The sequence below is a fragment of the Neophocaena asiaeorientalis genome, unplaced genomic scaffold (genome assembly GCF_003031525.2).
Source record: "Neophocaena asiaeorientalis asiaeorientalis breed wild unplaced genomic scaffold, Neophocaena_asiaeorientalis_V1.1 scaffold449, whole genome shotgun sequence".
In the NCBI taxonomy this organism is placed as follows: Eukaryota; Metazoa; Chordata; class Mammalia; order Artiodactyla; family Phocoenidae; genus Neophocaena; species Neophocaena asiaeorientalis.
Genome location: NW_020175027.1, coordinates 1580498 through 1596275, shown reverse-complemented (window position 1 = coordinate 1596275; position 15778 = coordinate 1580498). Strand labels below are relative to the sequence as shown.

The 15778-nt window shown below is 45.1% G+C and overlaps 1 protein-coding gene across 1 annotated transcript; it reads left to right on the top strand.

Moving 5' to 3' along the window:
* Positions 1–9441: 9441 nt before the first annotated feature.
* SPATA31F1 (SPATA31 subfamily F member 1) lies at positions 9442–15564 on the top strand. The gene is given in 4 exon segments (XM_024763011.1): positions 9442–9585; positions 10246–10291; positions 10834–10894; positions 11853–15564. Coding segments are annotated over 4 exon segments (3963 nt in total).
* Positions 15565–15778: the final 214 nt, after the last annotated feature.

Sequence of the window (15778 nt, the reverse complement as noted above, 5' to 3'; positions counted from 1 at the left end):
AAAAACACCTTGATTAAAGCGTGTGTTCCCAGATATCAGTGCGCATGGAGTGTTTGAGAAATTGACAGAATCAGCTCTAATTTCCAGAGAAACAAGTGGTAGTGGTAACGGGTAAAAACAAGTGTCTGGGAAGTCCGAGCTAGTGTAATGAGGCACAAAAAGGAAATAAGAGGTATAAAGACTGGGAAAGAAGATATCAAACTGTCTTTGTTCACAGATGACATGGTTGTCTATGTAGAAAATCCAAAATGGTTGACAAACTGGAACCAATAAGTGATTATAGCAAGATAGCAGGATATAAGGTTAATATACAAAAGTTCATTGTTCTCCTGTGTACCAGTAATGAACAAGTGGAATTTGAAATTAAAAACTCATTCGCATTTACATTAGCACCTCCCCAAATTACTTAGATATAAATCTAACAGAATATGTATAAGATATATATGAGGAAAACGACAAAACTCTGATGAACGATACCAAAGAAAAACCAAATAAATGGAGAGCTATTTCATATTCAAGGAAAGGAAGACTCAATATTATCAAGATGTCAGTTCTTGCCAGTTATATAGATTCAATGCAGTCCCAATCAAAATCCCAGCAAGTTATTTGGTAGAGATGAACAAACTGATTCTAAAGTTTATATGGAGAAACAGAAGACCTAGAATAGCTAACTCAATTTTGAAGAACAAAGTCTGAGAGGCAAAAAGTGGGACAAAAGGTATAATAGGACCATCTATCTGGCTGTTATGACCTAGAGGAAATTAGATGACTGGCTGTCTAGATGTGTTTGTAAGGTAGTAATATATATATGTGGCAACTTGGGCTGTGCGTCTATGTGTGTAAAAAACATGTATTCTCTGCAGAGAACTTGCTTATTTATAAGGGCAAATTGCGGGGTAGGGGGCGGTACTCTGCAGCAGGAAAGGGAAAGAGGGAATCAGAATGCAGTTTAGGAACAGCTCTCTGTAAGGAAAAATTGCTGAGAAAGTCTGAGGAGCAGTCTCCTAAGCAACCAAAGGTGTCTCATCCTATGTTAAATGCAGTTGTAAAAGATGAGCTTTTGCTTACATTTGATTCTTGGCATGAGAGTGACAACTGTTTGGAAAAGACTCAAAAGTAAGTAACAGTGATCTCCTGAAACATGAGAAGGCTTCATTAGGCAAAAACAAAGCAAAAGAAACCTCTGAAAGGGAAGATGGTTGGAAGCAACCGAAGAGTGTTCCAAAGGTGGGAAAAGAAGCCCTAACTTTTCATTGAGGTCAGGAGGGAGGAAAACAGATCTAGACAGCTCTCACTGCCTTCTACAGAGCACGTGTTCTGTATACCTTTGTTGAATGAATGCTGCATCAATGACTTGGCAACAGAAAAGTTTGAGATCATGGTATCAGTACCTTTTCTTTTCCTCAAAAATGGGCCAGAAAGACTGATCAGACCAAGTCTTCAAAACTCACTTCTAGAAGTTACACAGTCACCAGCTCATCACAGCCACTTTACTTCCCCAGAGGTAGAGCCTGAATGGTGAGTCAGGCTAGCAGAGAAGGGGCAACACATACAGTAGCTACAGGTGATTTCTCTCACCACAGGGGAGAGCTACAAAATTCTGGAATTTAGCCAGTTTCCACAAACCACAATGATAAGAAAAGACCAAAATTACCAAAGTCAGAAGTTTCCTGCATTTATCCTAAGTTCTGGGGCATTGTGGCCTGGCCCCCAGGAGGGCAGCTTCTCTAAAGGCATGTGCAGGAAGCTTAAAAAATGCATCTCCTCTGTCCTGGGGAAATTTAGCATGAGCAGCATCTGCACATAAGGGTGAAAAATTTCAAGGTCGTTGATAATTGGCTCCTGGAAGCATGTGCCTGAAAGATTGTGTGAGAGCCTCAGGGAAAGCCACATACCTAACACAGAGAGTGGAAAACCAGCAGAACTAGGATCTGTAAGAAATGCAGAATGCACATACCAACACCACTGCACATCTGGGTGTTATCAACCCAGAGGAGACTCTAAGCAAAACCAAAGGAACAAAAGTCTTTTTAACCCCTCGATGAGACTCCAGCTCTTTGAGGAAATCCAAGCCCTAAGTGATGTGCCTGTTCTCTAGTGACTGTTGTTTTAGGAATCGAGTGCCTCACCACAGTGCTTTTGGAGCCTATTTCTAGCCAGAGTCATTTGGCAGTAGCCTATGTGCTGCTTTTAGTTTCCACCTCTGTAGGTACAGTGTCTCTCCATTCACTCCTGTTTACATAGTCCAGCAGAGCTGGCTTCAGTCAGCCCAGGAAAACATGGCCACCCTAAATTAACTGAATTGTTTTGGGGTTTCCAAGGACTGAAACTGAGTCTTCCTGGACTCAGCTCAAGAGAATGAGGCGTGAGGGAGGTGCTGCTGTTGTTTAATATTAACCGAAATTTCCAAAAGCCCTAATAAACATGAGGACAAAATTATGGCATGATCTTTAGCCCCTGGAGGCCTGGGAGGAGCTTCATGAAAAGCTGTAGGGCTGGCTTCCCACAAAAGCAGAGTAACGGTTAAGGAACATCACACTATCGATGACTGACTGCTATGATTGCACTTAGCAAGCAGAACTTCTCAGCAAGATGGAGAGACACTCCTTGTTCTCTGGTCTGGTCCCCTGAAGCACAGATTCAGCCCCATTTAAGGCACTCATTACACCCCGTTTATCACCATTCACTAGTTTGTTGGTTCTACAGATACTTGCTGAGTGCAGACTAGTATGTGACAGGCACAGATTAGCCTCTTAATAAATGTTGGTAAAAGGAAAAATGGAACCTCACTCAGCCTGTAGAATGCAGTGTTGAGTATGTGTGTGTAGGGGGCATTAGTGGAGGATTTTTTTAAAAGGTATTGTTGCATAAGTTAAATCTTAAAAGTCAATTAAGAGTTCCTACAATGTATAAAGGAAGAGTTATTCCAGAAGGAGGTAAAAGCACAGACAAAGGCAGGCACATAGATCTACAGAGACCCTATTGTGACTCAGAATGAAACCAGACTGAGTGCTGGGTAGGAATAGGCAAGGAAACCTCATTCCACATAGAATTATCAGTCCAAAGAATTGATTGGAAATAATATGCTTAAAGTGAGTAGAAGGAAATATGTCCTTGAATTTCAGGAATTAAAAATAAACTGACCCGGACCTCACGAAGGACGGCAGGAGCGCCACAGGTATGGCGTCGCCGGCGCCGTCCTGGAGCCGTCTGGACCGAAGGCAAGAACGCAACGTGCGCGAGCTCGTCCGCCTTGTGGCCGGCGTCCAGTACGAGGCGGACCCCAACTTCCGGCTCGCCTTGCACTTCGGCTGGTCCAACTTCAGATTTCATCATTTCTTAGATGTCAACAACCACAAAATAGGAAAGACAATAGAAAGGATTTATGAAAAATTCATCATTCATTCTGATCTCAGCAAAGCTGCTAGTTGGAAGAGATTAACTGAGGAATTTCTAAATGCATCAGTTCCAAGCATAAAGGAAATCAAGTACTGTCCACTGACTAGAACCAGACTCTCCTGGAAATTGACTTGTGTTGCCATCAAATCCAATGTATCTAAAGCTTGTGATGAAAGAAGTATGTTCTTGTTTAATCATCATAGCCCCAATCTATTATGGAAATTGAGATCAGAGATTGGCAGAAATAATAGCACTGTCTTGCTATCCTTAAACCTTTAAATGACTTCTCTGCACTTGGTAATAATAATTATCCATATATTGCTCACTAGATGCCAGGTGCTGTTCTAAGGACTTCCATATTCCATCACAGGTCCCCAAGACCACCCTTAGGCTCAGTGATTCACTGGAAGGATTCACAGAACTCCAAAAAAGAAAAAAGTGCTATTCTTACTGTTATGGTTTATTACAGTGAAAGGATACAGATTTTAAATGAGCAAAGGGAAAAGGTATGGGGTGAAGTCCAGGAGAAACCAGGCACAAGCTTCCAGATGTCCCTTCCCAGCGAAGTTGCATGGGGATGCACTTAACTCTCCCAGTGACAAAATGTTGCAAACCAGGGAAACTCCTGAGTCTTGGTGTCCAGGGTTTTCTTGGGGGTCAGTCACATGGATATGCAGTGTCCATGTGGCTGGCTGCTCTTAGCTACTCAATCTCCAGCACTCCCAGAGGTCAAACCAAGGACTTCAGGCCTACAGAATCATTCACTGTAAGTCACGTTGTTAGCATCATCTGTCTGGTCAGGCTGATACAGTGTGGCCCAAAGAATGGCATACAAATATGCTGTACTAGCAGGATATTCCAAGGGCTCAGAGGATATCTCAGGAGCCGGTCAAGGGCCAGTCCTGAAGACCTTTGAGATGTTCAGGGTTTGGGCAACCCAGGCCTCCTGAGTTAACCCTTTAGTGCGTACATATATTAACTCAATCTTCACAATAACCTCTGTGGAGTATTCTGTTACTGATGGACTTTCCCTTTGTCTGCACTGAGTTGGTGGCCTAAGAAAGAAAGCTTTAGGTAATTTTTAAAACTGTCCATAAATTCAAGGAAGGGCTATAAAGGTATTTCTGGAAGAGAGAACTGCAGTGCTATGAACCCATGCCCTAAGGATTAGAAATACACTTCTGTGTATTGTTCCTGCAAGGATCGTTTTGAAAGAGAAGGAGGCAAATCTTTTTTTATATCTCTTCTTGATTCATTTTGTATAGCTTTCTGGGTAGACTATAGAATTTAATAATTTAGGCACTATGACACCATAATATTAATAATAAACATAATGGCAAGCATTTTTAGAGCATTTACTACATGCCAGGCACTGTTAGTCCAATAAAGACCATCTTCAGTACATACTGTTGCTATCATTTTGCCAGGCAAATGCCCTAATCTCAGTTTCATCTGTACCAATGAAAATACCTATGTGGTGCAGAATAATTAAATGAAAGTGACCGTCACTTTTGATTCCTACTTTGACCTTTTTGTTGCCATCTTTGGTTATTTTTCTGTACACCCCCAGTCATAGGGCTCACTGAACGCAGTGGAACCACATACCCTAGTTCTTCTGTGGCACATCCTACGTCCTGTACCTGCCCTTCCCCTTGTGCCTGAGGAATCTCATCATTTAATATTAAATTCAAATATTGTCTATACATACTATGCATTTAACTTGTTTATTATATTTGTTATTGTTTATTTCCTATCTCTCCTTTAGCATAGGAGTTTTACAGGTGTAGGCTTTGCTCCTGATTTGTTCTCAGGCACCTAGAACAGAGTAGACAATAGATATTTGTTGAGGAAATAAATGTGTATTCCTTTCTGCCTTGCTGTCCCTCTCTGTCCTTGGCTTCTTCCCCACTTACACAGGCAAAGTTGGTTGGTTGCCCTTTTCTCCTTTGCTGTGGCGTCCTCGACACATCTGTTGTAGTGCAGCAATAACTTCACATTTTTTTCAGCTTTATTGATATATAACTTAACATAAAATTCCTCCATTCTGAATGTACATACAGTTCACTGATTTTTAGTAGATATGTAGTTATGCAACCACAGTCCAGTTTTAAAACATTTCTGTCACCCCAGAAGTTCTCCTCAAGCCCAGTTTTTTTGTTCCCACCCCAACCCCAGACAACTACTGATCTACTTACTGTATGTATAAATTTGCCTTTCTGTACATTTCATATAAATGAGATTATACAATAAAAATAAATAAATAAACTGACCCAGAGAACTGCATTTTCTGAGGCCAGTGTGGTGGGCAGCCTCTGAGATGACTCCCATTGAGCTCTGCCTCCTGATTCTCATGGCATTGTATAACCTCCTCCTCTGCAGTACCTTGCTTTTGGCCAATAGATTATGGCAACACTGAGGGGTATCACCTTCCATGATTAGGTTACTTCTGTCTTGTTAGCCAACTCTCTATTGCCTTCTTGGTGTGCATGCTTTTATGAAGTAAGCTGCCATGTTGGAGAGGCCCACATGGCAAGGCACTGAGGGTGGCTGTGACAAACAACCAGTGAGGAAAAGAAGCTCTCAGTCCAGAAGAGTCTGAGGAGCTGAATTATGCCAACAACCACTGAGTGGACTTGGAAGCAGATCCCCACTTGAAACTTTGGATGAGATTGCAGAACCTGGGCTGACACTTTGATTTTGGCCATGAGGCAGAAGATCCAGGTAAGCTGTGTCTGGATTCTTGACCCACAGATACCATGAGATGATAAATATGTATTATTGTAACTGGCTAAGTTTTGGGTTAATTTGTTATGAAGCAACTTAATAGAGACAGGAAGTGGGGAAGCTCTGATAAATTCCAGGGCTCTTGATGTATGTATGCACTGCAGTTATGGCAAAGGCCTTGGACACAGCATTCCTGTGCCTTACCAATTCTGTGGTGAAGTGTGTTAAAAGTTTTTCCTCTTTTTAAAATTGGGTTGTTTGCTTTCTTATTGTTGAGTCTTGAGAGTTCTTTATATATTCTGGATATGAGTCATTTCCCAGGTATATGATATGCAAATATTTTTCTCCCACTATATAACTTATTCTCATTCTCTTAACATTATCTTTCAGAGGGCAGCCATTTTAAATTTTTGATAAAGTACAATTTATTATCCATTTTGTCTTGAATGGGTCATACTTTTGGAGTTATGTCTAAGAAATCTTTGCTTAACTCATGTTCATGGGTTTTCTTATATAAATTTTATACTTTTAGGCTTTTAGCACAGGCTCCGGACGCGCAGGCTCAGCGGCCATGGCTCACGGGACCAGCCGCTCCGCAGCATGTGGGATCTTCCCGGACTGGGGCACGAATCCGTGTCCCCTGCATAGGCAGGCGGACTCTCAACCACTGAGCCACCAGGGAAGCCCTATGATCCATTTTGAATACGTTTTTGTATATATTGTGAAGTGAGGATTGAAATTCATTTTCTTGGATATTGATAACCAATTATTCCAGCACCATTTGTTGAAAAGACTTTACTCCTTTGTTGAAAATCATTTGTCTGTACGTGAGTTAGTCTATGTTTAGATTCTCTATTCTGTTCCATTGATCCGTTTGTCTATTTTTATGCCAATACCACACTGTCTTGATTGCTGTAGCTTTATAATAGGTGACTTAGTATATAACACTTAGTATTAATCCTCAAACTTTGTTCTTTTGTAAAGTTGTTTTGACTATTCTGAGTTCTGTGTATTTCCACATGAATTTTAGAATGAGCTTGTCAATTTCTCAAAAAATTGCTGGGATTTTTTTTTTTTTTTTAATTGCTGGGATTTTTATTGGGACTGACTTTTATATCTAAATCAATTAGAGAGAGGTGACATCATAATAATATTGAGTCTTCTGACTAATGGACAAGTTATATCTATTTTTTGAGTTCTTTAATTTCTCTCAGCAGTGTTTTAAAGATGCAGTGCATTGTTCTTACATTTTTGCTAGATTTATCCCTATTTCATGTCTTTATGATATTTTCAATGGTATTGATTTTTTTCAAATTTCAATTTCTATCTGTTCGTTACCAGTATACAGAAATACAGTTGTATCTGTATATCAGCTTTATATCATACAACCTTGCTAAATTCACTTATAGTTCTAATAGCTTTTTTTTTTTTCAGATTCCACAGGATTTTCTATGTAGACGATCATGTCATTTGTGAATAAAGGCAGTTTTCCTTCTTTCTTTCCAACCTGGATGCCTTTCATTTCTTTTCCTTACTTCATAGCGTTTGCTAGGACCTTCAGTACAATGTTGAATAGAAGTTCTAAAAGTAGATATCCTTGTATTGTTACTAATCTTAGAGGATAAGCATCTAGTCCAGGGGAACTGGGGACTGGGCTGCACAGCAGGAGGCGAGCGGTGGGCGAGTGAGCGAAGCTTCATCTGCCGCTCTCCATCGCTCCACATTGCTCTCATCACCACGTGAACCATCCCCCCCCACCCCATCCGTGGAAAAATTATCTTCCACGAAACCAGTCCCTGCTGCCCAAAAGGTTGGGGACCACTGATCTAGTCTGTCACCATTAAGTATGACCTTAGCAGTGGGATTTTCTTAGATTTGCTTTATCAGGTGGAGGAATTCCTTTCCTAGTTTGCTGAGATGTAAAAAATTAGGAATGCATGTTGGATTTTGTCAAACGTTTTTTCTACACTGTTGAAATGATCATATTGTTTCTTTTTAGTTTGTTAATATGATGAATTATATCAGTATGATGATTTTCAAATGTTAAACCAATCTTGCTTTCCTGTGATAACCCCACATGGTCATGGTTTATTATCCTCTTCATAATTTTTTGTTTCAATTTGTAAAATTTTGCTTAGATTTGCATCTATGCTTATGAGGAATATTTGTACTTTTTTTTTTTTCCCTTGTAATGTCTCTGTCTGGTTTTGGCATCAGGGTAGTGCTGGCCTTATGGAACAGGTTGGGAAATAGTCCCTCCTCTTCAATTTTACAAAAGAGTTTGTGGAGAATTGGTATTATTTCTTCCAATGTTTGGTAGAAATAACCAATAAAGACACCTGTGGGGACTCCTCTAGGGGTGCAGTGGTTGAGAATCCGCCTGCCAAAGCAGGGGACATGGGTTCGAGCCCTGGTCCGGGAAGATCCCACATGCTGCGGAGCAGCTAAGCCTGTGCGCCACAACTACTGAGCCTGCGCTCCAGAGCCCATGAGCCACAACTCCTGAAGCCCAGGCACCTAGAGCCTGTGCTTGGCAACAAGAGAAACCACCACAGTGCGAAGCCCACGCACCACAACGAAGAGGAGCCCCTGCTCACCGTAACTAGAGAAAAGCCCACATGCAGCAACGAAGACCCAACATAGCCAAAAATAAATATAACTAAATAAATTTAAAAAAAAAGAATCTGCTGTAAAAATAAATAAATAAATAAAATTCAAAAAAAAAATAAATAAAAGCCTAAGGAAAAAAAAGAGCTCTGTAAGGAAGTCTCATTAGTGAGTCTCAATGGAAGGCAGTGTTTACAGTCTCTTCTCACTCATCTGCAAGCTTGAGGCCACACAGTCTGGGAGGCATTCCTTTCTGACTCCCACAACGTCATTTAAAGATGCTACCACCGTGGCCTTGCCATGGTCCCTTCATGCACCTCTGATTTCCCATCATCCACTGCCTGTAACATCAAAGCTCTCCATTTCCACGCCATAACCAGACTCTGGCCATCAGGCTGGTGGAGGGTGTGGAGAGTGGAGACAAAGTGGGAGAACAGACAGTGACTGTGAGAGGCACCTTCAGTCCTTGCAGACAACCAGACACCCTCATCTGCAAATGGGATCACCACATTCACTTCTCTAGACAGGTAGAGGTCTTTGACACCACAGCTGCCTTGTGAAACAGACCTTTGTGATGCAGTCTGGTGGCCTGGTTCCGTCGTCTGTGAGGCGGAGATGACAAAGTGTAGCATTGGAAGTCACTAGGCGCCGGGACTCTGAATGCCTACATATAGGGATGGTTGGTCTCCTTGTGCTAATGAGGTTTAGATCATGTTGAGCCCGACTTTTGTTCTGTGGGATTTGGGGTTTCCCTTATACACCTATGGCTCCATCTTCATTATTATCCTAATTGTCTGGCAAGTGAAAAAGCGTTACCATGGACTAACATCGGAACGTAAAAGGAGCTGCTGCCAGGTAGGGAAACACTGTGACCATGACTGAACTAATTAAGCCTCAGATAAGAAGCTTTTAAGCTCTCAGTGTCTCTCCTTTTATCCTTCCTTTTCCCCTCCCTCCCCTTGATTTTTTTTTTTTTACCATCCGTTAGTTACTCTTATAAGGTATTTCCCTTCTCAGAGCCTACAAATAATTTCTTACCAGGCTATCCCTGCAATGTATTCTAATTGAAAACTCAAGAACGTCTCTCTCTGACTTGGGTTGAGACTTGGATGAAATGGAATGTGCTTCACTGGATCTTAGAAGACCTCCCATTATGGGAGATTTTTCTAGTTTGTGGTCCATTAAGGCATTTGTAAATTGAAGTTCTTTGATTATTAGACCTACACACCTTTTATTCTGTTCCACCTTTTCTCTTGTTTCATCATAAGCATGATACACAACTTCTCTTAGGAAAAAAATGGGAGGTATTGAGGATGAAAGAACCTCAAAATGAATCAGAAGTAAGAAGAGAAGGGAAATATTAGGGTGAAAAAATAGAGTATGGAAAGTTAGGAAAGTTAATAAAATACAGATAAATTACAAGGGATTGGGAACTGTATATTAGCTTTGTCTCAGTTTGGACATGAAAAAGAAAATGGTGTCCCAACTTCATACTCTAACTCTTTTGTCTTTAAGCATCACCGAAAAGTCAGACAAAAGGCTAGAGATGCAGCATCAAGAGGTAATGTCCCAGTCTCTGCTCTGACTTCTCTCTACTGCGGGTGAAGCTCCCATGAACCCTGTCCCTCAATGACCCCTGGTGCCAGGCACCAGGTGCTCTAACCACTGAAGGCCCAATTCCCCAAGTTGACAGATTCTCCCAGAAGACTTTTTTGGGTGGGAAATCAGAGCCTGGGAATGTTCCAGAATTCTCCACCTTACCCCTGGGAGTGAAGAGGAAGTAGGGGAGTGAGGAAGTAAAGGCTCTGTCCTTAACTGTGTCATTTACTAGTTTTATGACCCAGTGGACGTCACTTCAGCTCTCAGTCTTGTTATCCATAAAATGGGCATGATGATGCTGTCTCACTCACAGTGTGGTTGTGAAGGTCAAAGGAGATTAGGTCCAGGAGAGCACATCATACCTGGTTAAGTTGTAGTCAGACATGCCTCAGAGCACTGGCTGTTGGGGTTTGCCGTCTCCTGTCATTCAGAGGTCTCCAGCTTCCTGTAGGATGTCCCTGAATCCTCTCCCGTTCCATGTAACACTGTCTCCTGGTTTCTCAGCTAGGAGACTTTCCCGGGAAGAAGCTGAGAAGCCGTGGGAGCTGCTCTCTGTCATGAGAAGGTGATCTCTTGCTCTTTGCAGTCTCCCAACTCCCAGCCTGGCCTGTGATCATTTGTCCGCTTGGCCTGGGGCAGGGTTGGGGTGGAGCATAATGGCTGGGACGTAGCCAGACACAGTGGAGTCTGGACACTGGTTGGGGGTTCCCAGAGGAGAGGGTGGGATCAGACGTCTCAGGAGACAGGAGTCCTGCAGTTCTGCTCTGGGCTAGGCTCACAAAGGTCCTGGAATTCAGGATTTGACTAGTGCAGGATTTAAAACTACATGGGTTTTCACTCAACCACAAGACAAGGATAGATAATTAATTAAGTGCATAGATCAGTCATCATTTTCATATTCTCTTTACAGCTAGACCCTTTCAAGGGCAGACCCCTGGACCCTGCTGACGTACCTCCTCTGGTTTTGTCTTCAGGGAGGCCAGTTCCTGGGACAGCCCTCAGGCAGGAGCTTGTCATATTGTCCCCCTCTTAAGATCTCTAGAGAATAGGGATTGTCTTCCAAGAGATGTTGTGTATGCCCTGTAATCCCCAGAATGCAGAGTTCCCACAAGGACCTCTGTAGCCCCAAACGAGGCTGACTCCAGGTTCTATCTGGTGATGTTCCTGGTGCTGCGCCATCAGCTAACCATTGGCTCCCCCATCTGCCTGGTTGCCTTCTCCTAGTTCAGCTACTCAGCACAGGTCAGCAGAGAACTCACCCACCTCCCAGGCTCTCAAGGCCCTGCGTTCCTTTCAGTTGTCTGAGACTTTGCCCAACAAGCCCCAGGCTCTCAGTCCAGCACACCATAACTTGCCAAGTGACATTTCCCTGGGAAGAAAAGTAGATGAGTAAACACCCAGTGGGTGCAGGCCTCAGAGTTTACAGGGCTAAGGGGAGCAGTGTCAATCTCCAGGCCACACCCTTGAAAAGAGGCAGATGTCATTCCATCTGTAACAAGCGGTTGCCATGTTTCCCTTCCCAGCCAGGGCTGGCTTCCTCAGGAGGGGAGCGTGCGGCGGATCCTGTGTGCAGATCCCTGCTGCCAAACCTGCAATGCTGTGGCTCTGGAGATTCAGCAGCTGGTGGTGGGTGAGAACACTCTGATCTCCCCCACTTCAGGGGGCCCATCGCAGGGCTCCTCTTGCCTAGAGGTTTTGTCCACGTCTAATGTGTCTTTTGAACAGAGTCTGGAGCATGGCCCACACTCCAAAGACCTTTCACTTCCATCTGCAACCCTCACAGTGTCACAGAAATCCTTAACCCAGTCAGCTGCCCAGTCAACTGGTGCAGCCAGCATCCATGATTTCTGGGCTGAATACCTCATGCTAAGGCAGGGATTTCAAGTGCCAGAGGTGCCCAGGGGCCCAGAGACTATGTTTTCTTCAAGGATTGAGGAACCTGGGGTTTCAGTAAAGCTGCAGGAGATGATACAGAGCAACCTCAACCTTGTCTGTGGGAACCAAGGCCATCAGCCCTTAAATTCCCAGGTGTCTTTGCTGACTCTGAACCGAGCAGTTACTACCCTGACACATCCTGTGGCCTTGCAGATGGTCACTGTCCTCCCTGCCCACCTGCCATTCCTGAGTCCTGAAGTTCTGAGGCGGCTTGAGCTACATGTAAAAAAATGGATGCATTTCCAGAGGTGGGGTCTCCCCAGACGTGTGGAAGAGTCTCTGAGGCAGCTTATGCCAAATCCACCATTATTTTACCAACCTGTATATAAGCAACCAGTTTCTTTCATTCAGAATGATACTTCTCAGTTCTCTGTTGAGAGATTTGGGACCATTTCATACCAGAACTTGGGTCCATGTATGGCTGGCCAGCCTACCCAGGCCTTCTGGGTTTCTGAATGGTCCATTATGGACCCAGAACAAATACACTGCTACCAGCAAATCCCAAACCATATGGCTCTTGCCTTGCCCTCTTCAGCCCTTAAAGAATTAAGTGGCCTTTATCTAATGCCTGGGCAGCAGGCTAATGATTCAGTGGGCCATGTGCAGCCGAAATATAGCCAGCTATTCTGTGGTCTTCCTTCTCTGCACAGTGAGTCCCTGGTTGACACCTTCTTGGGTTCTCAAGGCCTCTCCATGAATGAGAGCATGCCCAAGCCCCGCTCGAAGGATCCTTTTCTCTTCAAGGAACTCTCCTTCCTCCCTCTGCTGCCTAAAGCTCCACCCCAGTCAGCTCCACCCTCTTTTCTGTCTTCTCAAAATTGGGTTGCTCCATCTGACAACCAACCAGCTCAGATCAGTGTCCCATTTCTGACCCTGGATGAGTGTGAAGCCTTGGAGTGGCACCTGCTGCAGAGGCAGCTCCAGCTTCAGTGGGACTGGCCAGATGTTTCCCAGAGAGATCAGCACACCCAGAGCCCTGTGTAGTATAAGCCCTGTGACAAAGCCCAGTCTTCTGAGACTGTGAAAACTTCCTGGCCAGGGCATCCCATCTCAGTCCTCACACGAGAACTACTCTTCCCACAGCAGCATGCCAGGAGACAGCTGGAATTCCGCCTCCAGAGACAGTTGATTCACCACTGCTGGGGCCTGCTGCAGAAGATCCAACAGTCCATTCAATTGCTCCTGTCCCCCACTAATCAGCAGACTCTGTCCCGGAGAAGCATATCCCTAGACAGTGTGAATGGCCCCCGGCCTACATCTCTAGAGGCCGCTGGGGCTGATGACCCACTCTCACCCATTGTGGACCCAGTGACAGTCCCCATGCCACACTTGTTTGACCAGGCCAAGGCAATATTGCAGAGCCATATCAACTCCAAATGTGGGCAGATTCACCAGGGCAACGTCCCTGCCTGTGTATATAGCTCTTGGGAGTGCATAATTCCTGGGGGCCTGGAAGTGGCTCCCTTCACCTGCATCCCAGAAAGCAAGCCCCTGGAACTACAGGCAGCAAGTGACTCGGACCTACAACAGAAAATTATACCCTGTATGCCGACGGCCCTCGATCAGCAGCAACAAACCTCACCAGATGCTGTCACTGAACATCCTAAGCTGCCCCGATCCCTGTCTGAGGGAGCCATTGAGAAACTGGAGACAACTTTACGGCACAAGTATCTGGCCTTCTTGTCAGGGCTGCCAGCTCTTTATTATGTGGCTCTCTCTAGGGTCATGGCCCCAGCAATCACTTCCCAAGCTATGATCACAGAGATGGTACCTGGGCCTATCAAATTCCCAACAGAACCTCTGACTCAGATGACCTCACCTGAAGAGCAGGGTCTAAGTCCTGGGTCAGTCTTTCAAGATGCCAACAAGGCTTGTGCAGACATTGCAGATGAATTCCAGGCTGAAGTGCAGGTGGAAGAAGTAATTGAGATGGTGCCTCTAGAAAGTCAGACAGAGCCTGCGAGGCCCTCCTCACTTGGAGAACACAAATTGGCCGAACTAAATTTCCATCTGAGAAAGAAGATGCTAGAGATACAACTGGGAATTCCCATAACGGCAAGGAAGTCCAGGAAACAAATTGTAGCAGCCTCAGAGAACATATGCACACAGGAGTCTCTTGGGAGTCTAAACAACCAAGGAAACACACTGCTCCAGGAGCTCCCCATCCCACGAGATATGCCACATTCCCCAGATCCAGAATGCCTCTATTCCAAAGAACAGCTGGCCACTGGGTTGAAGGCAGTGTATCAGAAACAGAAGCAACCCAGTTCCAGTGCAGTATCCCACGGTTCTGTCCACTGGGCCACCAATATCTCGCAACCCAGTGGGGACCTGACAGAGGCCCAGGTGCTTCGTGGTCAGCTGGAGGCCAGCGTGAACAACCACAACCTGAAGGAGTCCTGGAGCCCTGAGCCCCAAAGTCCTGACAAGAGCAAGGACTCAGCCCAAGTACCCACACTGGCAGAAAAGAGAGAGGAGCCAGGCAAACCCAAATCGGCCGGGGACCACAGAAAAGGGGATGCCGGGTTTGCAGTCTCCTCCACAAGAGAGAAAAGCCACTCTGCTGAAGCCCAGAGGCCAGAAGGGATGCTTCTGAATGGGAAACCCTGCAGCCCCTGGCGACGGAGACATCGCTTTCACCCTGATGTCCCCTGTCAACACAGTCCCCAGCATCGCCCTCAGCTTAAACCCCCAGAGCTACCTCCTGGAGTCCCTGGGAGGAAAGACTCTGAGAAGAATGACCTGCAAGAGAGTCAAGCCAAGCTCAATGTCATCCTCAAACCAGCAAGGGTTCCTGAGAATGCCCAGCCTGTGGTGCCCCAGGTGTCACAGGGCCAGCCTTTCCTAGGCCAACTCACTCCGGGTAAGCCGTTGCAGGGCCAAACTTTACAAGGTCAGGTTTTTCAGGGGCAGGTGATGCAAGGCCGTACTCACAAGAGGCCCAGCTTTCCAGAATCTGGCTGGAGAAATAAGATGAAATCTTTTCTGCACTTTATTAACCCCAAGACAAAAGGCAAAGGGCGTGAGGAATCCGTGTCCTCCACATCTGAGAAAGTGGCCAACACCAGAAAAGAAAATGTGGGAAAGAGCCTGGCTTCAGCCAAAAGTCCCAAGGCGCAAACTAAGACGGAGAAGACAAGAGGGGACCCTAAGGCCCAATTTCCGCCCACTGGGAAGCAGGTGGGCTTCGCTGTGCCCCGCTCCCCAGACAGTAAGCTCCGGCACCGCCCCCGCTCCCATCAACTCCACTCTGCCTCAGTCCCGGGCATCCCCTGCCGCCACCCTCGGCACTGTCCTTGAGTGGCTTGTGTCACCCAACCAGGGAACCCACCCTAATTCCCAACTCTCACCTCGGAGGGAAGCACTGGTCTGCTCAAGAAGACCCAGCTCAGTCAAGAGACTTTGTAGTCTCTCCAACGTCAGCATTCCTTGAAGAGGACTGCTACTGTCATTTTCATTATACAAAAATACACTGTATATCTCTAAGTAAAGTGGTGTGCGTCTGCTCCTTCTC